This window comes from Candoia aspera, chromosome 1 (genome assembly GCF_035149785.1).
Source record: "Candoia aspera isolate rCanAsp1 chromosome 1, rCanAsp1.hap2, whole genome shotgun sequence".
Taxonomy (NCBI): domain Eukaryota; kingdom Metazoa; phylum Chordata; class Lepidosauria; order Squamata; family Boidae; genus Candoia; species Candoia aspera.
The window spans coordinates 169,107,732-169,131,261 of NC_086153.1; the positions used below are offsets into that span (position 1 = coordinate 169,107,732).

The window sequence follows — 23,530 nt, forward strand, 5'->3', positions numbered from 1 at the left end:
TATTATTTAAAATAAACGTTTTGCAATTCTATGTGAACTATGAAAAGTAAGATTTACCTGTTTTTCTGAGTGGAAAATCATCTTTGGAATCATACATTCCTAATACAGGGTGATTGTAAGTGCCTGATGTTCCGCTCTGTGGTGGAGAGCTCTGATCAAGAGAACTATGTTGTGTTTTCCTAAAAAAAATATATTATTACAGAGGTCAAGAATAGTATCTCCATTGTTTATACTGATGCCTCCAAGTCACATTTCTCTTCTTTTCTACTCTGCCATGACAACCAACATGTTAATACAATTAGAGAGCCAGTTTGGTCTAGTGGTTAAAGATCCAGGCTAGAAACCAGGAGACTGAGAGTTCTGGTTCCGCCTTAGGCATGAAAGCCGGCTGGGTGACCTTGGGCCAGTCTCTCTCTCTCAGCCCAACCCACCTCACAGGGTTGTTGGTGTGGGGAAAATAGGAGGAGGCAGGCGTATTAGGTATGTTCGCCACCTTGCGGTATTTATAAAAATAATAAAGGCGGGATAGAAAAACAAAACAAAACACAACAAAACGAACATGTCTCCAATTCTGTACAGATGGTTAAAAATGCATTTCACACCTGACAATGAACATTGTTTTTGTTTTCATTTAATTGAAACTTTTAGCATTTTAACTTAAGAACATTTAAAAAATGCAGAATTACAGCATTTTAGAACTAAAGCTTATTTAGTTATTTTATTTCATTTTTAAAACATTTTGTAGCCTGTTTTTTGCCCCTAGGGCACTCATTTATTTCTCTCTCCTTCCAAACCATATAATTACATGTCTGTTATAGTAGTATTTATAGAGCTTTTAGGTTTCCTATAGTTTTCAAGGCAGCATTCATGGTATTTGCCTTGATCTTTAAAGCCTGAAACAGCTTATGCCTGTATTTCTGTTTCTATATCTGTTTGTTTGTTTAAGGTGTTTTTTTGACACTTCACGTAGTATGAATCTAAGCGGCTTATAATAAAAGCATTAAAATATATAAAGTGACAAGTGAAAATCAAAACATAGTCACATCTCAATAACACAATACCACTTTATAACCATCAATCCAAAATGACATACAATGTTAAACAGCGCCGCCATTCATCTCAGGCATCCATTCTTCATTTCACAGTCCAAATGCTCTTTGGAAGATTTTAATAATTTCCTAAATATCAAGATGCAGAGCTTGTACAGTATCTGGTGGTAAGGTTTTCCACAAGAAGGGGAAATGCCCATCACCATGTACCACATCTCATGGAGCAGATATTCTCTGCTTTGGGTGGGCAGATTCTACAAGTTACCAGGTCCGAAGCCATGAAGGTCTTTAAAGGTGATAACCAGCACCTTAAATTGCACAAGAATGCAGCACCTGGAATACTGGAGTTATGAGACTATATGGAGTAGTTCTGGTTAGCATACTAGGCAGCTGCATTTTGCATCAGCTCTCATTTGTGGATGGTCTTCAAGGGCAGCCCAAACATAAAGCGACAAGATCACAAGAAACTGTTGCTTCCCATGTTTGTTATTTCAAACATTTTCTTTCAATGTGAAAAGCATATGTTCGGAATAAAAAACAGTAATCTAAATGATTCCTGCTGATGTATGAACTTAATTCTGCAAACAAGAAAGCAAAGCAATCAGAAATCACATGTAATCAGCATGAGAAAGAATTTTTCCTATGGTCTAGTCTCTACATTAGAGATCCTAACTTGTACAGAATAGCATGAGCATGCCACAGGTGAAATGAGGTTTTTAGCACACTAGGTCCATATGTTAACCAGTCCTTCCTATTAGCAGGGAAATGCTGTATGTGGCATTGGTACAACCGTGGCTGGTAACATAGCCTACTCTTTTTTTAATCCTAGTAAAGATGTTATGTGAAAGCCTCAACTGACCAAAAGCATGATGGACAGTGAACATTAATATTCATGGTTGAAGAATTTAAATGTAAGAGTATATAGTAAAAAGCATGAATTAATAACAGTTACGTTGTACATTTGTAAAATTAAGACAAACGAGAAACATATAATATTCTGAATCAAGGTGAAAATGAAGATATGAATTTAATTATGAACAAAGGGCTAAAATGTATGTCAAAAAGTATGAACTAGGGACAGTGGGTGTGTATGGAAGTAGGAATTCATAGTTTAATGATAGTGGCATGTAATCCAGTAAATGATGATAATGAAAGAACTAGTGGTAACTTTTGGGAAAGCATGACTGATTTTAGACTGTGAAAGATGAGAGTGAAGGGAATTAGAAGTTCTGAAAGTGAGAAAGGCTTTTTTCCCCTTAGTATTAAGAGTTATCTTGGGAAAAATATATCTGGATGAAATGGAAAAAAGTGAAATAAATTAGACTAAAAGTAGAACAACTTCAGGAAAAGAAAGTCTAAGTCCTGTATGAAAAAGAGGAGAAATGGAAAGTAGACCAAGAAAGAGGATATGAAAGTTCTTTGCAACAGAGTGAAAAAAAAAGTATTACAGAAGCCTACAGTTTCACTAATCAGAAAAATAAAAAGGAAGTTTGGTGAAATTATGAAACGAAGTGTGGATGAGAAAATAATGCATGTACAGTGATTTTTCCAGAAGATGATACAAAAGACTGTTGCAAAGAATGTAGCAAAGAACAGTTAAGAGACAAAGAAAATGCAGAGCAATTTTGATGGAAATTAAAAAATGGTTTGGAAGTGGGTTAAAAGGGGTAAACAAGGAACTTCCAGCATAGTGAATGGAATTTAAAATTAAAAGTGATAAAATGATCTGGGATGAAACTCAAACAAGGGAATGTGGAATAAACATTTCAGAGATTTGTATGGAAATGAATGTGGTATGTCAGAGTGGAACTTAAATGAATTCTATACACATTAATGTACAAATAACAGCGTAAAACTACAAGTTTAGATGATGTATCTGGAGAAATATTCATAATAGTAATGTGATTTACTTATGGAGTAACTGTGCAGCTTGCCTAACATTTCTGTGAAAACTACATCTGTGTCCTACTGGAATACTGTTATTCTTCACGCTGCAAGAATGAATTCAAAAATTATTATTTATCAAGTGTACCTGAGAAAGTGTCTGGCAGAATTCTGATTGAAATAGTACCAGAGAAAATGAGAAAATCTGGGAAGTACAGCAGAATGTCATGCTGAGCATGGGCTACATAAACCAAATTTTTGCTCTTCAGAAATTCAGTGAGAATGTAGTAATGCTGGGGATGTGAATGTGAGTGTACTTTTTTTTGCAAATGATGCTGGGTTCTTGTATGAGAACCCAAATAATATGCAGCAAATGTTAGGTTGTACAACACAACAAGGACTACAGAAGTGAAAATCAATGTATCTGAGACCCAGATGGTTGTGTTTGACAAGGAAAATGAAGTGACTGATTGCCTAAATGGTGAAAAAATTGAGCAGGAACATGAATCTGTGTACCAGTAGAATGTTTACTAAAGATGTGACAATGGAAAAAAATATGATGTGCAAATATTGATAGAAAGGTAGGATGTAGTAGGTAATTAGTTATGAGGAATGAGTGTCAAAAGTGAAAATACCTATGCATAAGAGCATAATGGAAGTGAGAATTCAGTATAACAAGAAACATAAAACAAAGTCAAATGCTATAGGAATGATTTATGTGTAAGACGCTGTAGTAAAACAAGAAGACATAGAGTCAGGAATGAAGTCAAGGTGACAAGTGAATCTGGATTGAATGCAAAAGTGAGTGACCAGTACAAAAATATATTGAGGTGGTTTGTCATACAGAGTTTGTAAATGCATACTGAATTGTAAAATAAATATGTGTAGGAATGTGTTGAGAAGAAAGGGGAGACTGATGAAGTTGTAATTCAGTGGAGCTGAGGTGATTCCCAGAAAGAGAGGTAAGATGTTTAAAAAACAAAAGATGATACAAGAATCAGTATATGGACATAGGAGAAATATTATTTGCAAGGACAGTAAGGTATAAGACATACTATGAATCATAGAGTCATACAATCATAGGGTTGGAAGGGACCTTGAGGTCTTCTAGTCCAACCCCCTGCCCGAGGCAGGAATCCTCATAGCATCTTGGACAAATGGCTGTCCAATCTTTTCTTGAAAACCTCCAGCGATGGAGCACCCACAACTCCAGGAGGCAAGCTGCTCCACTGCTGGTGGAATGGTGTTGATGTAAACTAGATGCCTTTAGTTTCTTTTGCTTAGTGCTTATTATTCCTTTTCTGCATTTTGCACACAGTGCTTGCCCTGAAGGGTAATAGCATGATAGGCACATATCTGAGTATGTCCTTTAATAAAAAATATTTAGAAGATCCCCTACAGTGTGATGTCTAGTAATTTGTTGTATTTCATGCACTCTTCTGAAGGGACGCGGTGGCGCTGCGGGTTAAACCGCTGAGCTGTCGATCGGAAGGTCGGCGGTTCGAAACCGCGCGGCGGGGTGAGCGCCCGTTGCTCGTCCCAGCTCCTGCACACCAAGCAGTTCGAAAACATGCAAATGTGAGTAGATTAATTGGTACCGCTTCGGCGGGAAGGTAACGGCGTTCCGTGAGTCGTGCTGGCCACATGACCCGGAAGTGTCTATGACAACGCCGGCTCCAAGGCTTTGAAACGGAGATGAGCACCGCCCCCTAGAGTCGGACACGACTGGACTTTACGTCAAGGGAAACCTTTACCTTTACCTATGCACTCTTCTGAGGCTGTTTTTCATCTAACAGTCACTACAGGTTTAAATCTTTTCCTTGGCAACATGATATTGAGGGCTTATTCCAACCCAACATATTTCCAGCTGGAAAATCATGCAGAGATCTGCTCAGTTTGATAAGGTAAAGGCTTAAAGTAACTTATTACAATTATTTTCTAGCATATTTGTGTTTCGCTGATAGCTTCAGATTCCCTTGGACGCACTGTTTACTAAACTGGATAGAACTTTAGTACAGGAATTATAAAAATATCTGAGCCAACAAAATCCAACATTTAATATGCAACAATTCCGACAGTCAAGACCCTGGTCTGAAAGCTAATTGCTGGATATAATGCCTATAGAGCCATTTAAGAGTGCTTAAACCAAAACAGGCAGTACAAACAACTACCAAGGTATAAGAAAATACTTGCCTGGATTCCACTTATTCAGGCAGTTAAGTACAAATACTCTGCTGGTATTTGGCTTATTACTGCCACTAGCAGTAATGTGTATCTCAATGGGACAGTGCCATCCCCAGAACACTAGGAAGGACATTTCACGGTTTAATGAGGATATGTCTAACCAACTTATCTATTGTTAAGATGAAAGCTGTCCCTCAATGGCCATCTGTGAAACTAACTAAGATTATGGATTTGATCTCTCATCTAAAATCAGGGAAGACTTCTGGAGATGACTGAATCCCTCCTGACCTAATTAAAAAGTACTATGAATACTGGGTACCAATTCTGGCCACCGTTTACGACCACTGATAAATGTTCCTAAGGGTTGGGGTATGGCGATTATACTCCCCATCTTAAAAAAAAGAAGTAGGATCCTGCCAACTATAGGCCTATAAATTTTTAAAATTCTATTAGCAAGCTGTAAGACAGACATTTCAAGTGAAAATTAGGGGACTGGCTGGAGCAAGAAAATCTGCTAGCTGATGAGGAGGCAGGCTTCTATTACCAACTGTTATTTGGTACCCCACCATTTTGAGAAGTACTCCTCTAACACTATAATCTTTATATGCAGCTTTTACTGATTTGAAATCAGCATTTGATTGCATGTCCTGTGATGTACTCCAGGAAAAAAAAGAGGCTGCTTCATTTGATCCTTATTGTTCCTTATGTAGACTCTTTATGGCAACCCCTCTCTGCAGATACTATGTAATCCCCAGGGATATTTATCATATGATGAGACACAGGCCGAAAGAAAGTTAAGGGCTAGAGTTTGTGTAAGAGTTATTTTATTACTGGCTTAAACTCCTTTTTTTCCTGTTGATCCTTACCTCTTATCATTCATGGATGGTTTGAAATCCAAGTGGAACCAATATTTTACAGCAAAACTCTCCTCGCTTTGGTTTACACTGCTTTATATCTTGGGAGTACTCTTGGGATTATGTTCAATCAAGACCACTTCTTAAGCAGAGCATTATGTAGAACAATTAAGGACATTCTCCAATCTTTCCTTATCGAAAAGCATACGGTACAGACTGACACTGTACAAAAGTGTCAAAAAGTATCAGTCCTGCCTTTACTTTTGGCTCATTGTGGTGCTTCCCCTCTTGGCTGACAGAATAACCTCCTCTCTTGGAAAGCTGATGCCTCTGTGGTGATGGACAAGTTGAGACAACTGAGCTGTGCTTCTGTATTGTCACTTCTACAGAGATACTTGCACTGCTCTTGTTTTCCCAATTCTGACTACAATTCCAGGCTGCTCAACAAAATTATATTTGTTTTTCTTACTTTCTGACAGCAACTCCTCTATAACATACAGTACTGTAAAGTTTTGTGCAGTAGCACATACGAGTTGCAAAGTACCATCAAATAATAACCCTTTTCCATTTTGTTGCTGTTGTTGTTGCTGTTACTTTGAATCAGTCTTGACTCCTTGAGATTCCTGGGCAAGTCCATGAAGTTTTCTTGGCAACATTTTTGGAAGTTGCCACTGTCTGTTTCCTAGGGCTGAGAGAGAGTGACTGGCCTAAAGTTAATTATATTTGTATGGCTGTTAAAACACTATGTTTTGTTGTACAGTATTAAATAATTAGAAATGTTATGTTAATTTCTTTTATCTAGGTGTTCTTATATGAAAATATCCCTACCTTTTACAGTAATAATTTTGCCATACAGTTTTCTTTGGTCATCCATTACCTACTTTCATCAAGTCACTATCATACTATCACCCCCTTTCCCCAAAAAGCTGAGGATACAGTACAGTTTAAACTGTAGACTGCAATTTTAAAAGCCCACTGAACTATGAGTTCAATGGGCTTTTAAAATTGCAGTCTTAATGAACATAAAATAGAACCCTCATTTGTCATCTATAATCCATCTACAAGAACTGTGGGAAACCTAGGATGGTGGTAGGAATACTTACCCATACCAGAAACGAGGATCATTGGAAATGCAATGGTTGAGATTTCGCTGAGCCAAAGCCTTTTTTTTATTTAAAACAAACTCTTGTAATTTCATTTTTACTTCTGTACTTGCCACTGCACCTAAAATACCAGACCAAAAGAAAATAGATATAACTACATAAAATTGGTGAACTGGATCTACTACAAAGAGCTATTTGAAGTTTTTAACCTTTTCAATATTATAAGCTATCAATAATTATTTTTTTCCAATATGAAATGGGTACAGAATTAGAACTAATGCTTGGAAATGGATAATTTATCTTTCTCCTATTAACAGAGGATCAGTTAAGTAAGATTTCAGAAATAAAATAATACTGTTTACAGCACTTACACAAGTTATTTTAGCCTTTGCTATTAACTATAAAATAGATGATTTCTACATATTCTTTTAGTCACGTCAGCTATGTGCAGAAATAATCTGTCTTAAAAATAGTTCATTTTTAAGGAAAATTCTATATAATTATTGTATAAATAATCTAGTTTATTAAATATAAAATTTGGCATGTAAAGCAGCAATGTGGTTTAACCTTTGAGTTCTCTCTCTTTCGCAAACTTCATTTCTGATTTGGAAATACTATTTCCTATATTCCAAAAGTACAAGGAGAAAGAATGATTTGAACAAGAGTTTAGTTAAATTTTCAAGCAGCAGTTTTTATTTTGAAGATTCTGACGAATAGAAAAAGAATATTTTTGAAGACTGTATAAACTCTGATACTTCTGTCTTAATTGCTGCTTTACAGATAAGTATATTTTTTAAAAAAAGGGGGTAAAGCCTCCCTTAAATTGATCTCCAACCATGTTGTTTTCTTGGCAACAACATGGCAATGATTTGTGATTGTGATTTTTCTGAATTCTCAAGTACAACCCACAAGCCTGAAATTTCTGGGTGGTGTCATAGGAAGCACTGGTCAGGTCCAATGTAGCTTAGCTTTTCCAAGATCAACAAAGGCTGCCTAGAAGCTGCTACCTATGTTCCCCTTACAGTATTTAATATATGGACAGATAATGAATATTGATCCATGCATGCCCTAATTATCTTCTCTGCCTGACAGCTGCAGTCCAAGATAGTATGCACAGATCTTTCCCAACCATGACATACTGCAAAAAAAAGATCTGTGAAATGCTACCTTGCTTTTATTCATTTCCATAACTCAAGTAACACATTTTGTAACAATTTTAAAGAAGCATGTTATTGCAGTTAAAATTTGTGTTAATTCATTATTTATTTTATCAATTCAGGGATGAGGAACCTCCAAAACGTTTGCATCTTTCCTTTCCTGTCCCTAAGATATGGATCGAGTATTTGAGCCAAATACTGTTCACCACCTCCATATTAGCTGGTGGATTTCATTATTCTCAGACTGTATACTGACAGAGATTTTTTTTATTTATTTCTTTGAAATAATTTTAGCTACTCTTCTTAGCAAAAGTTTTCAGTGTGGCTTAAAATGTATTTCAAAATTCAATAAATGAATAAATGATTGCAACATGAAAATGGTTCTAACAGCCATTTCATCCCAAAAGCCAGGAACACCAGTGACAGTTATATATCAAAGGGCATCATCATTCAGCAAGCCAGCAGGAAAGCGACTAGTCTAAATATTGATGTGTCCCAGCTGTAACAAACCATTTTCATAAGCAGTCTCATGACAATTTAGCACAGTGATTTACAGCCATATACACACAATTTTGATGGGATGAGTGTCTGATTCATCTCACCCTACTGAATAGGCTTTCCTCATCCCTGAGAAGGCAAACTGACTCCAATCTGGTAAATTCCTGGCAATATCATCACTGAGCCCAGATAAAGCCTTAATTAAACTTAAATAGAGGATTTGAGATTTAGACCTACAAAATGATATGGAGGAGAAAAACAAATTCCAGAGTCATACCAGCATTATCTGATATAGCAGAATATGAGCATAATACGTGATTTTTCTGGATTCAAGTAAAAGCCAGTCTTTGGAGAAAGAATAACCTTCGGTACAAGGAGCGTTCATCAGGAATATTGATTATTAGCACCCAATCTTCCAATGTAAAGAACAGCTACTGATTTCCTGCTTGGAAAGGCAAGAGGCCTCAGCACTAAAGACTTGAACAGGAAACTTCTCATCCTCTTTTCCTAGAGGAAAAATTAATATCTAGCCATACACATGTGATAATTGGTAATAATGCACATAAATGTGTCTGGAAAGAATTTTAACCATCTACTCCAAATGTGCAATTTCCAGCCTTTCTTGTCCGTGAGGGCACCAGAAATCTGGGATGCATTTTACTCTGCAGTGCCTACATAATAATCAAGTTAGTAAGAGAATGTATGTCAATATGGACATTCAATCCTGCAGGATGCAGAAGAGTTAGAAGGTCTGTCCCTATATTTCTTAGAAATATTCATAACATTGGAATGGCAATTGAAATTGTACAGTTTGATTGACTTGTTAACACAAAGTGGTGGCTTGAAACACTCTCATAAGTGAAATCCAAAGACTGGCTGAGCATCTGCAATATATCTAAGGGATGAGGTTTTGGCAATGTGCGCAACACTCAGCCCAACTGCCTTATCCAAACAGAAAAGACAAGAATAGGGTCTCCTCACAGATGGTGTCTTGCAGCAATAGGTAGGAGGAACATTGAATAAAATAAGAAATGAAAAAAATCAGATAGCTCAGCAATGCCACAATCCTCACAATGTTTCCACTGTGATGATAAACATGGACTGCAAAGGCTGATATTCTCAACGTGAGCATGTGCAAAACAGGGCTCAATCCCACAAAAAAGCTGAACCTTAGAACATTTTAGAATGATGGGTTGTGCAGACACAGACGTATAGGTGTGACATGAAGACAATGTGGAGAATATCCTTGGGTGAAATTAGGATTACAGCTCTAATACCTTTCAAGCTATCTATTAAATACGCTCTCGGTTAGTTTATTTAGGTTATAAGGGCAGGTGCAGTCAACAAAGTACATGTTCTTTTTTGATGTTTTTGTTGCAGAGAAATGCATCTATTACATAAGCACTATAATCTATTTTTGTAAAAACCAGGTATGTTCATTACTGACATATTTCTAGTATATATCACTCATACTATCTAGCATACTTTTACTTACTTTCTTTTCCCTTCTCCTTGTTTTTAAGCTGCTGGAGCTTCTGCTCTCTGTGTTGTTTCTCTAACTCTTGCTCCTGCCGATGCTGTTCTAATTTTCTCTGGTGCTCCAACAGCTCCTGCTGATGTTTCATTGCTAGAATCTCCTGTTGCTGCTGTTAGAATAGGAAAAGGGGGGGAGGGTATTAAATGCACACGATCTTTGACCATTCAAGTCCTTCAATTGGCTATCTTACCAAGTATTTCTCAGAATAGCAAGGAAAAAACTACATTCCAAGTGAAGGAACCAAGAGAGAAAGTGAAGAAAAGATGTTTGATTTTATCATACCAGAGATTCTGTCAAGCACACGAATGGTATTTTCACAACATAATTCTATATCATAAACAAGAAGATCTTTATTTTTTAAAAACCACGATAATTAAAAATTCTACAACTTCTACAAAACAGTGGTAGATCTATAGTCTTCAATCTATTTATAGGTCTCTGTCTGGAAGGGAGGTACTGCTGTATATTTGATACAATGCCATTTTTGTTAGGACAGGGCAGGCAGTGTTTTTTTTATTTTATTAATTGTATATAAAAAGCGAAACAGGAAGTTTATAAAAGCTATAAAGAAAGAAAAAGATATAGGACATTTATTCACAATTACATTTCAGTAATGGGTAACTCTATTTCAGTACAATCATCCATCACTAATCTATGTTGAGAAATAATTTGTTTGTAGGTTACTAGTAACATCAACTCTGCAGATTACTTCTTTCCAATGCATAAGAATAGATTCTTCTTTTAGCTATAAGAACACAAGGAATCCAGTTTCTTTGTTTGAGTGTCATGTGACAGGAATACATCAAAAGAATATGTGTCTTAATATTAAATATTTAAGTCCATTAAGTCCAAAATATTTTGTTGCTGTTGAACAGGACATAATCTAAAATCCGTTAAAGTTTTCAGCACTGATCTTAATATATCTTCCCATTGTCTAGGCAAAGAAGAAATCTCTAATTTTTTTTTTAAGTCCATTCAACCACTTACGTTTGCACAGCAAAATGATTCACCACCAACAGAATTTTATGAAGAGTAATTATGGTTTTCTGTCATAAAATTTAATAATCAGTTGTAATAGAGTAGGTGTTTCTGAGGGTGAAAATGCTGCAGGTCCAAATTGATAGACGCTGTAATTGTAAATACTGCCACTGAGCCACGAGACAGATATTTATCCTTCAAAGAGGAAAATTTTCATCTACTAATTGGTTTAAAATACAAAACCCAGCTTCTATCCAAAATTTCCATATGATAGTTTTTAAAACGTTAATTCTGAAACCTGACTCAGAACTCAGAATTAATTTTTAAAAACGCAGCATGAGAAAAGGATCAAATCTTCAAGTTGATGTAATAGTAACTATTTGATATTAAAGAACTAAGACCAAGAATACCTAACAGGAACCATTGCCCTTAAAAGGAACCATACATTTGGCTGGGATAATACAGAAATAATCAGCAAAGCAAAAAGCAGGGGAGCCAGAAAATTCCTGGAAGCCTGGCACCCAAATAAAGGAGCCACCAATGAAACTATAGAACTAATATGATTTACCAGCCAATCAGGCACAAGATCCAAACAACAAACTGACAAGACAGACCAATCAGAACAGAACTAACAATCCAACCCCCAATCAATGGACACTTTCCTAGAACCAGTCAATCATCACATAGAATTCAAACCCACACAGATATAAATACAGCAAGGCAACCCTCATTCTAGACCATCGTACTGATGAAACTTTCAAGATGAAATTTATTTCATCTTATCATAATTTCGTCTTATGAAAACTGAGACTGAAGCTGCAATCCTATCCACACTTACCTGGGACTAAGCTCCATTGATAGAGGTGTTTGAAAATTGTGTTATTTACCTTACTCAGAAGTAAGCCCATTGTATTCAGCAGGAAGTAGGTGTAATCCTATCCTGCTCACCAGATACAAACACCTCTACCCATTGATTATAATGGGACTTACTTCTGAGTAGACATGCACAGGATTGGGGTCTGAGAAATAATTACATATAGTTATTATACTGTTGCTAAAACAAAAAATCTAATGGTGGCCTAAGACTTTTGCACAGTACTGTATATAGTTCTAGTCCCACCTTAGGCATGAAAGCCGGCTGGGTGACCTTGGGCCAGTTGCTCTCTCTCAGCCCAACTCACCTCACAGGGTTGTTGTTGTGGGGAAAAGAGGAGGAGGAAGGAGTATTTGGTATGTTCGCTGCCTTGAGCAATGTATAAAAAAAAATAAAGGCAGGATAGAAAATAAATAAATAAAAATAAAATTTGGTGCCAGCCAGTAGACCTGCAAAATAATAAAGTTCAAGTTCTTTAATCAACAAATTAATCTTTTTAAAAGATGTCTTAAGACTGGAAGCTTCCCACAAAAAATGTGAAACACTGTATTAAAATTTTGAAAATATTTTGCAGATATAGGAATTCTACATAAAATATATAATAATCTAGGAAACTGCATTCATTTTAAAACTATTAACCTTGCCACAAAGGCTAAGGTTTAAAGATTGCCATTTAAGGGTGCAATTCAAGGTGCTGATTATTACCTTTAAATCCCTATATGGCACAGGACCAGGTTATTGCAGTACTGCCTCTCCCTAAGGACATCTGCCCATCCTACGAGATCAGATAGGGTGGGCACACTTCTAGTCCCCTTCCGTAAATGTTGCCATCTTATGGGACTTAGGAAGTGTGCCTTTTCCTTGGCAGCCCCTGCCCTATGGAAGACCCTTCCCCCTGAAGTTTGGCAGGCCTCCACCTTTTTAAGCTTTCAAAAAGCACTTAAGACCTGGCTTTTCCCCCAAGTGCTGGGATAGGGTGAGATTGGTGAGATGAACGTGTTGTGGGCTGCATGGTTTTTTTTGTTTGTGTGTGTCAGAAGCACCTACCAAGGTGCTTCTGTGTTGAAAGGATTTGCCGGTGACGTCACCGTTGCCCAGGGGACGCCCGAGGGGGCTCTTTTTATGTCCCTGTTATTTTCCCACTGAAGTGGTACCTATTTATCTACTTGCATTTGCATGCTTTCCAACTGCTGCTTTAGCAGGAGCTGGGACAAGTTGACAGGAGCTCACTCCGTCACACAGCTTGCGCTCTCGGGTTTCAAACTGCCAAGCTGCCAACCTTAATGGTCCTCTGACTCAGCGTCTTAACCACTGAGCCACCACAGCCCCCAGCTGCATGGTGAAGTTTAGCTATGGTGCCTGGTCTTTTGGTTTTAATATTTTTATTGTATTACTTTTGGGTTGTAAACTACCCAAAGAAGTTTCATCTCTTTATATCTTTTATTCATGTTGAAAGTAATTATCTGTGAAATATCATATGGGATAAAAACCCTAACATAATTAATATATTCATTACAAATAAAAAACTGATTATTGCTTAATGATGTATCTCTCTGAATAAACTATTGGTAGGACCTCTAACCATCTGTGCCCAAAGGGTTTTAAATTTATTTTTCATATTGGTCACATATAATGTTGTTTCTTTGTTTTATATGATGCATATGCATTTTTGTTGTTTATTCGTTCAGTCGCTTCCGACTCTTCGTGACTTCATGGACCAGCCCACGCCAGAGCTTCCTGTCGGTCGTCAACACCCCCAGCTCCCCCAGGGACGAGTCCGTCACCTCTAGAATATCATCCATCCATCTTGCCCTTGGTCGGCCCCTCTTCCTTTTGCCTTCCACTCTCCCTAGCATCAGCATCTTCTCCAGGGTGCCCTGTCTTCTCATTATGTGGCCAAAGTATACATACAACCACAAATAAAGGCCTTATATATTTTCTATGCAAAAATCAAGGAATTACTTACATTTAATTCAATTTTTTGTAGTGTCTCAGAATTGAAAGACTGAAATATCAAGATCTTAGGTGGTTTACTCTATTCTTGGAACTGTAATTTTCAACTAAGTGGACAATGGTCTAACATTTATATAGCATCAATCTTAAAAGTTCGAATATATTGAAATAGTGCTGAAGAGACCAAGGAATAATCTAATCTAAAAAAGTTTTGATGAACTGCTGAATAAAAACTATACTCTTGTTGTAGAGTATGTAACAATTTCCAAGGATTGATCAAATGTAACTCTTCCATTTATGTTGAAATTGTTGTTCATACTGATGAATGTTTTCCATGGGTCGGGGTATTTCTATCTACTTCAGGGTCTAAAATCACATTTAAATCTCCTCCCATAGTAATATAGTCATAAGATATTTCTTCTAAACAGTGAACACATCCATGAAACATAGCAAGATATTCTAAATATGTTAATATGTATATTAATTTTATGATATCTATGTCATACACTTTAAAACCCAGACTGTAAAATCTTCCATTTGTATAAGTGATAAGCTGTTTTATCTGACAAGGGAAACTTTTATGAATCAAAATAGCAATGCCTTTTGCTCTTGGTCAGATATACTTGTCCAACTCAATCTCTAAATTTAAGGTTTCTGTTCTGCAAAGTTAAATGGAGGAAAGCTCATTTACAGGCAGCCTAATGCCTAAAGATGCATGATGTCTCTTGATGTCCATTAGACTTGTGCCCCAATGGACTTTAACTATTTAAGTATTTCCATAAATCAGTGGTGACTAGGAGAGTAAGCTTCAGCAAAGGATCGTTACCTTGTCGTGGTGCTGGAGCTTGAGCACCTCTATGATGCCATGACCTAAACCGTGAAGGGCCACCCAAGACGGGAAGGTCATGACAGAGAGGTCAGACTAAATGCGATCCCTGGGGAAGGTAGTGGCAACCCACCCCAGTATTCTTGCCATGAAAACTAAATGGATCAATACAACCAGAGATATGTCGGTATGCCATCGGAAGATGAGACCCCCAGGTCGGAAGATGGTCAAAATGCCACTGGGGAGGAACAGAGGATGAGTTCAACTAGCCCCAGACGTGATGATGCAGCTAGCTCAAAGCCGAAAGGACGGCTAGTGGCCGACGGTGCTGGTGGTGAACGGCGAATCCGATGTTCTAAGGATCAACACACCATTGGAACCTGGAATGTAAGATCTATGAGCCAGAGCAAATTGGATGTGGTTATTGGTGAGATGTCAAGATTAAAGATAGACATTCTGGGCGTCAGTGAACTGAAATGGACTGGAATGGGCCACTTCACATCAAATGACCACCAGATCTACTACTGTGGACCACAGAAGAAATGGAGTAGCCTTCATAATTAATAGTAAAGTGGCTAAAGCAGTGCTTGGATACAGTCCAAAAAATGATAGAATGATCTCAATACGAATTCAGGGCAAGCCATCTAACATCACAGTGATCCAAATATACGCCCCAACCACAGATGCTGAAGAAGCTGAAGTAGAGCAGTTCTATGAGGATCTGCAGCACCTACTGGACAACACACCTAAAAGAGATGTTATTTTCATCACAGGAGACCGGAATGCTAAGGTGGGCAGTCAAATGACACCTCGAATTACAGGTAAGCATGGCCTGGGAGAACAAAACGAAGCAGGACATAGGCTGATAGAATTTTGCCAAGACAACTCACTCTGCATAACAAACACTCTCTTCCAACAACCCATGAGACGACTTTATACATGGACTTCACCAGATGGACAACACCGAAATCAGATTGACTACATCCTTTGCAGCCAAAGGTGGCGGACATCTATACAGTCGGTAAAAACAAGACCTGGAGCTGACTGTAGTTCTGATCACGAACTTCTTATTGCACAATTTAGGATCAGACTAAAGAGATTAGGGAAGACCCACAGAGCAGCTAGATATGAGCTCACTAATATTCCTAAGGAATATGCAGTGGAGGTGAAGAATAGATTTAAGGGACTGGACTTAGTAGATAGGGTCCCGGAAGAACTATGGACAGAAGTTCGCAACATTGTTCAGGCGGCGGCAACAAAATACATCCCAAAGAAAGAGAAAACCAAGAAGGCAAAATGGCTGTCTGCTGAGACACTAGAAGTAGCCCAAGAAAGAAGGAAAGCAAAAGGCAACAGTGATAGGGGGAGATATGGCCAATTAAATGCAAAATTCCAGAGGTTAGCCAGAAGAGATAAGGAATTATTTTTAAACAAGCAATGCGCGGAAGTGGAAGAAGACAATAGAATAGGAAGGACAAGAGACCTCATCCAGAAAATTAGAAACATTGGAGGTAAATTCCAGGCCAAAATGGGCATGATCAAAAACAAAGATGGCAAGGACCTAACAGAAGAAGAAGAGATCAAGAAAAGGTGGCAAGAATATACAGAAGACCTGTATAGGAAGGATAACAATATCGGGGATAGCTTTGACGGTGTGGTCAGTGAGCTAGAGCCAGACATCCTGAAGAGTGAGGTTGAATGGGCCTTAAGAAGCATCGCTAATAACAAGGCAGCAGGAAACAACGGCATCCCAGATGAACTGTTCAAAATCTTGCAAGATAATGCTGTCAAGGTAATGCATGCTATATGCCAGCAAATTTGGGAAACACATGAATGGCCATCAGATTGGAAAAAATCAACTTATATCCCCATACCAAAAAAGGGAAACACTAAAGAATGTTCAAACTATCGAACAGTGGCACTCATTTCACATGCCAGTAAGGTAATGCTCAAGATCCTGCAAGGTAGACTTCAGCCATTCATGGAGCGAGAATTGCCAGATGTACAAGCTGGGTTTAGAAAAGGCAGAGGAACTCAGGACCAAATTGCCAATATCTGATGGATAATGGAAAAGGCCAGGGAGTTTCAGAAAAACATCTATTTCTGTTTTATTGACTATTCTAAAGCCTTTGACTGTGTGGACCATAACAAATTGTGGCAAGTTCTTAGTGGTATGGGGATACCAAGTCACCTTGTCTGCCTCCTGAGGAATCTGTATAACGACCAAGTAGCAACAGTAAGAACAGACCACGGAACAACGGACTGGTTTAAGATGGGGAAAGGAGTACGGCAGGGCTGTATACTCTCACCCTACCTATTCAACTTGTATGCAGAACACATCATGCGACATGCTGGGCTTGAGGAATCCAAGGCTGGAGTTAAAATCGCTGGAAGAAACATTAACAGTCTCAGATATGCAGATGATACCGCTTTGATGGCTGAAAGTGAGGAGGAACTGAGGAGCCTTATGATGAAGGTGAAAGAAGAAAGTGCAAAAGCTGGCTTGCAGCTAAACCTCAAAAAAACCAAGATTATGGCAACCAGCTTGATTGATAACTGGCAAATAGAGGGAGAAATGTAGAAGCAGTGAAAGACTTTGTATTTCTATGTGCAAAGATTACTGCAGATGCTGACTGCAGTCAGGAAATCAGAAGACGCTTAATCCTTGGGAGAAGAGCAATGACAAATCTCAATAAAATAGTTAAGAGCAGAGACATCACACTGAGAACAAAGGTCCGCATAGTTAAAGCAATGGTGTTCCCCGTAGTAACATATGGCTGAGAGAAGGAAGGTAGATGCTTTGGAGCTGTGGTGTTGGAGGAAAATTCTGAGAGTGCCTTGGACCGCAAGAAGATCAAACCAGTCCATCCTCCAGGAAATAAAGCCAGACTGCTCACTAGAGGGAACGATATTAAAGGCAAAACTGAAAAACTTTGGCCACATAATGAGAAGACAGGACACCCTGGAGGAGATGCTGATGCTAGGGAGAGTGGAGGGCAAAAGGAAGAGGGGCCGACCAAGGGCAAGATGGATGGATGATATTCTAGAGGTGATGGACTCGTCCCTGGGGGAGCTGGGGGTGTTGACGACCGACAGGAAGCTCTGGCGTGGGCTGGTCCATGAAGTCACGAAGAGTCGGAAGCGAATGAATTAATAAACAACACCAACAGGAGAGTAAGCATGTGTTTTACCTCAGTACTAACTCCAAACCTTAAGCAGAATGGGACAGCTGGGGATGGTGGATTAATTCCCTTGAGATGGGACAGCACTGACTAACTCATCATGTCCTGAATGAAAATGCTTCATGGAGCTCAGCTTCCCATATGCTATGTGAGAGTTTAGCGCACACTAAATGAAAAGGGCAGCAATGTGTTTAAAAAATGATAAACTGTGTTTTTTGAACTAATATTTTTTGGTTCTTACTAGTAAAATAAAATACTTTGATGGAAAAAGAAAAATGGGTTACTGCACTCATAGACTTAAAAGTTGGCCCTCAAATCAGAGTGGACCTTAGCATCAGATTAACATCAGTTGCTCACATCACAGCTTCTTGCAAATGGGGATGGAGAGAACCTTAGAATCTTTACTTGAAGTTCATCTTATGGTTTACCCCTGGCCATCCTTGGAAGCTGTAAGAAGTTTTGTGCTCTCTTACCTATCCACCTGATTTAAGAACTATAGTTACTCTTCTTAAAAAAGATTACCCTCTTGCATTTCTTCTGTCTTCTAGCCCAACTGACCACTCAACTTTCAACTTCACTCCAGTCAAGAAAGAGGTCATCATTCCCTTTTCCTTTTCACAAAACTCCTTTTTGTCACAGACATTATTTGCCACAATCTAATATCCATTTTTGCTGCAAATTTCAGTACATCCTGTCACAGACAAAAATATGGACACTTTATATTTAAAGTCATTATTGAAAGGAGAATCATTTAAAAAGCACCAATTTCTATTAAATTTAGAACTGATCCACCTTTCCTTCAAATTTTATACTAAACTGGGAAAAAAATGCTGGGAAAAATACAGAGAAGACAAAGTCCATTCTCTTTGACCACCAAAACAAATTGTTTATTCGTTCAGTCGCTTCCGACTCTTCGTGACTTCATGGACCAGCCCACGCCAGAGCTTCCTGTCGGTCGTCAGCACCCCCAGCTCCCCCAGGGACGAGTCCGTCACCTCTAGAATATCATCCATCCATCTTGCCCTTGGTCGGCCCCTCTTCCTTTTGCCCTCCACTCTCCCTAGCATCAGCATCTCCTCCAGGGTGTCCTGTCTTCTCATTATGTGGCCAAAGTATTTCAGTTTTGCCTTTAATATCGTTCCCTCAAGTGAGCAGTCTGGCTTAATTTCCTGGAGGATGGACTGGTTTGATCTTCTTGCAGTCCAAGGCACTCTCAGAATTTTCCTCCAACACCACAGTTCAAAAGCATCTATCTTGCTTCTCTCAGCCTTCCTTATAGTCCAGCTCTCGCACCATATGTTACTACGGGGAACACCATTGCTTTAACTATGCGGACCTTTGTTCTCAGTGTGATGTCTCTGCTCTTAACTATTTTATTGAGATTTGTCATTGCTCTTCTCCCAAGGATTAAGCATCTTCTGATTTCCTGACTGCAGTCAGCATCTGCAGTAATCTTCGCACCTAGAAATACAAAGTCTTTCACTGCTTCTACATTTTCTCCCTCTATTTGCCAGTTATCAATCAAGCTGGTTGCCATAATCTTGGTTTTTTTGTGGTTTAGCTGCAAGCCAGCTTTTGCACTTTCTTCTTTCACCTTCATCATAAGGCTCCTCAGTTCCTCCTCACTTTCAGCCATCAAAGCGGTATCATCTGCATATCTGAGACTGTTAATGTTTCTTCCAGCGATTTTAACTCCAGCCTTGGATTCCTCAAGCCCAGCATGTCGCATGATGTGTTCTGCATACAAGTTGAATAGGTAGGGTGAGAGTATACAGCCCTGCCGTACTCCTTTCCCAATCTTAAACCAGTCCGTTGTTCCGTGGTCTGTTCTTACTGTTGCTGCTTGGTCGTTATACAGATTCTTCAGGAGGCAGACAAGGTGACTTGGTATCCCCATACTGCTAAGAACTTGCCACAATTTGTTATGGTCCACACAGTCAAAGGCTTTAGAATAGTCAATAAAACAGAAATAGATGTTTTTCTGAAACTCCCTGGCTTTTTCCATTATCCAGCGGATATTGGCAATCTGGTCCCTAGTTCCTCTGCCTTTTCTAAACCCAGCTTGTACATCTGGCAATTCTCGCTCCATGAATGGCTGAAGTCTCCGTTGCAGGATCTTGAGCATTACCTTACTGGCATGTGAAATGAGTGCCACTGTTCGATAGTTTGAACATTCTTTAGTGTTTCCCTTTTTTGGTATGGGGATATAAGTTGATTTTTTCCAGTCTGATGGACATTCTTGTGTTTCCCAAATTTGCTGGCATATAGCATGCATTACCTTGACCGCATCATCTTGCAAGATTTTGAACAGTTCAGCTGGGATGCCATCGACTCCTGCTGCCTTGTTATTAGCAATGCTTCTTAAGGCCCATTCAACCTCACTCTTCAGGATGTCTGGCTCTAGCTCACTGACCACACCGTCAAAGCTATCCCCGATATTGTTATCCTTCCTATACAGGTCTTCTGTATATTCTTGCCACCTCTTCTTGATCTCTTCTTCTTCTGTTAGGTCCTTGCCATCTTTGTTTTTGATCATATCCATTTTGGCCTGGAATTTACCTCTGATGTTTCTAATTTTCTGGATGAGGTCTCTTGTCCTTCCCATTCTATTGTCTTCTTCCACTTCTGCGCATTGCTTGTTTAAAAATAATTCCTTATCTCTTCTGGCTAACCTCTGGAATTTTGCATTTAATTGGCCATATCTCCCCCTATCACTGTTGCCTTTTGCTTTCCTTCTTTCTTGGGCTACTTCTAGTGTCTCAGCAGACAGCCATTTTGCCTTCTTGGTTTTCTCTTTCTTTGGGATGTATTTTGTTGCCGCCGCCTGAACAATGTTGCGAACTTCTGTCCATAGTTCTTCCGGGACCCTATCTACTAAGTCCAGTCCCTTAAATCTATTCTTCACCTCCACTGCATATTCCTTAGGAATATTAGTGAGCTCATATCTAGCTGCTCTGTGGGTCTTCCCTAATCTCTTTAATCTGATCCTAAATTGTGCAATAAGAAGTTCATGATCGGAACTACAGTCAGCTCCAGGTCTTGTTTTTACCGACTGTACAGATGTCCGCCACCTTTGGCTGCAAAGGATGTAGTCAATCTGATTTCGGTGTTGTCCATCTGGTGAAGTCCATGTATAAAGCCGTCTCTTAGGTTGCTGGAAGAGAGTGTTTGTTATGCAGATTGAGTTGTCTTGGCAAAATTCTATCAGCCTGTGTCCTGCTTCGTTTTGTTCTCCCAGGCCATGCTTACCTGTAATTCCAGGTGTCATTTGACTGCCCACCTTAGCATTCCAGTCTCCCGTGATGAAAATAACATCTCTTTTAGGTGTGTTGTCCAGTAGGTGCTGCAGATCCTCATAGAACTGCTCTACTTCAGCTTCTTCAGCATCTGTGGTTGGGGTGTATATTTGGATCACTGTGATGTTAGATGGCTTGCCCTGAATTCAAATTGAGATCATTCTATCGTTTTTTGGATTGTATCCAAGCACTGCTTTAGCCACTTTACTATTAATTATGAAGGCTACTCCATTTCTTCTGTGGTCCTCTTGTCCACAGTAGTAGATCTGGTGGTCATTTGATGTGAAGTGGCCCATTCCAGTCCATTTCAGTTCACTGACGCTCAGAATGTCTATCTTTAATCTTGACATCTCACCAATAACCACATCCAATTTGCCCTGGCTTATAGATCTTACATTCCAGGTTCCAATGGTGTCTTGATCCTTAGAACATTGGATTCGCCGTTCACCACCAGCACCGTCGGCCACTAGCCGTCCTTTCGGGTTTGAGCTAGCTGCGTCATCACGTCTGGGGCTAGTTGAACTCATCCTCTGTTCCTCCCCAGTAGCATTTTGACCATCTTCCGACCTGGGGGTCTCATCTTCCAATGGTATACCGACATATCTCTGGTTGTACTGATCCATTTATTTTTCACGGCAAGAATACTGGGGTGGGTTGCCACTACCTTCCCCAGGGATCGCATTTAGTCTGACCTCTCTGTCATGACCTTCCCGTCTTGGGTGGCCCTTCACGGTTTAGCTCATGGCATCATAGAGGTGCTCAAGCTCCAGCACCACGACAAGGTAACGATCCTTTGCTGAAGACCAAAACAAATAACATTAGTAATTAACATCAGTATTTACAATTATTATATTTAGCTCAGAGCAGGCATGCAAAGATGATTTTCTAGAGTTCATCTCTGCCAGAGAAGAGAAATTAGTGAGAAATTAGTGAGATAATAATTGCTCTGAATGAATTCAAGTCTACTGGAGCAGATGGATTACATCCCAGGGTGTTAAACGCACTGGTGGATGTCATCTCAGAGGCACTGACTGAAATCTTTGAGAAATCCTGGAACACAAGGAAAGTGCCAGAAGACTGGGGAAGAGCCAATGTTGTTGGCATATATAAAAAAGGAGAAAAAGTGGATCTAGGAAACTATAGACCGATCCACATGACATCAATAACTGGGAATAACCTAGAAAAGATAATCAAGCAGGGAGTCTGCAATCATTTAGAAACTAATGGTGATTACAAAGATGGAAGAATATAGAAATACCCATAATGAAGGAATGGATCATGAAGATGGCAGATCTTGCAGAAATAGCTAAATTGACTTGTTTGGTTAAGGAGAGAACAATTACTTTTATAAAAGACTGGAAACCCTTTATGCACTTTTTACTTAAAATAAAAATGAATTGGTGACTTCGGGATTTATTGACTAAAAAAGTTTGTTTATGGGAAGAAGAGAACCACGATATGTAATTTGGGATGGTGGAAGTGGTAATTACTATGTTTGTAACTGCTGCAAAGAACATCAGAAGTAGCTTCCTTAGATATCTTTATCTTTCTCTTTTGTTATCTCTCTTTTTCTTTTATTCTTTTATATCTCTTTCTTTTTTCTACTTTTCCTTTTATGTTCCTGTAGTTTTTTATCTTATGTAAAATTTTCTTTAAAAAGAAATCTGTCTATCTATCTATCTATAAACAAAACTACTGGTGATTCCAAGAGGTCAGCATGGATTTCTTAAAATAGGTCATTTCAGGCAAAACATCTTGCTTTCTTTCATAACTGACTAGATTAGTAGACCAACGGAATGCTACAGATGTAGTATACTTAGTCTGCAGTAAGGCATTTGATAAAGTAGACTATAGCTTCCTTCTTGATAAACTGGAACCACATGGATTCACAGTTGGCTTAACCACCTTAGCCAATAAATGATCCTTAATGGGTCTATGTCCACATAGAGGGAGGTATGCAGGGGGGTACCTCATGGTTTTGTTCTGGGCCCAGTACTCTTCAACATCCTCATAAATGACTTAGGTAAGAGAATAGAAGATGCTCACAAAATTTGTAGATGACAAAAAGTTGTGGGGGGGGACTGCTAGAATGTCAGAAGACAGATTCAAGATTCAAAAGGTTCTTGATACGCTTGAACATTGACCTTAGCCAACA

General features: G+C 38.8%; 2 protein-coding genes across 3 annotated transcripts in view; both read right to left on the reverse strand.

Annotated features, from left to right (window-relative positions):
* Nucleotides 1–23,530, reverse strand: part of RAMP1 (receptor activity modifying protein 1) — a 322,064-nt gene that overhangs the window by 160,715 nt on the left and 137,819 nt on the right. The window lies entirely within an intron of this gene.
* The window catches only part of HDAC4 (histone deacetylase 4), a 207,281-nt gene that overhangs the window by 118,947 nt on the left and 64,804 nt on the right, over nt 1–23,530 (reverse strand). For both annotated transcript variants that reach the window (XM_063317859.1, XM_063317858.1), the window contains 3 exons: nt 10,225–10,375; nt 7,075–7,195; nt 58–179 (listed from right to left, as the gene is read on the reverse strand). In XM_063317859.1, the coding sequence (XP_063173929.1) occupies nt 58–179; nt 7,075–7,195; nt 10,225–10,375 (394 nt within the window). The remainder of the gene's footprint in view (nt 1–57; nt 180–7,074; nt 7,196–10,224; nt 10,376–23,530) is intronic.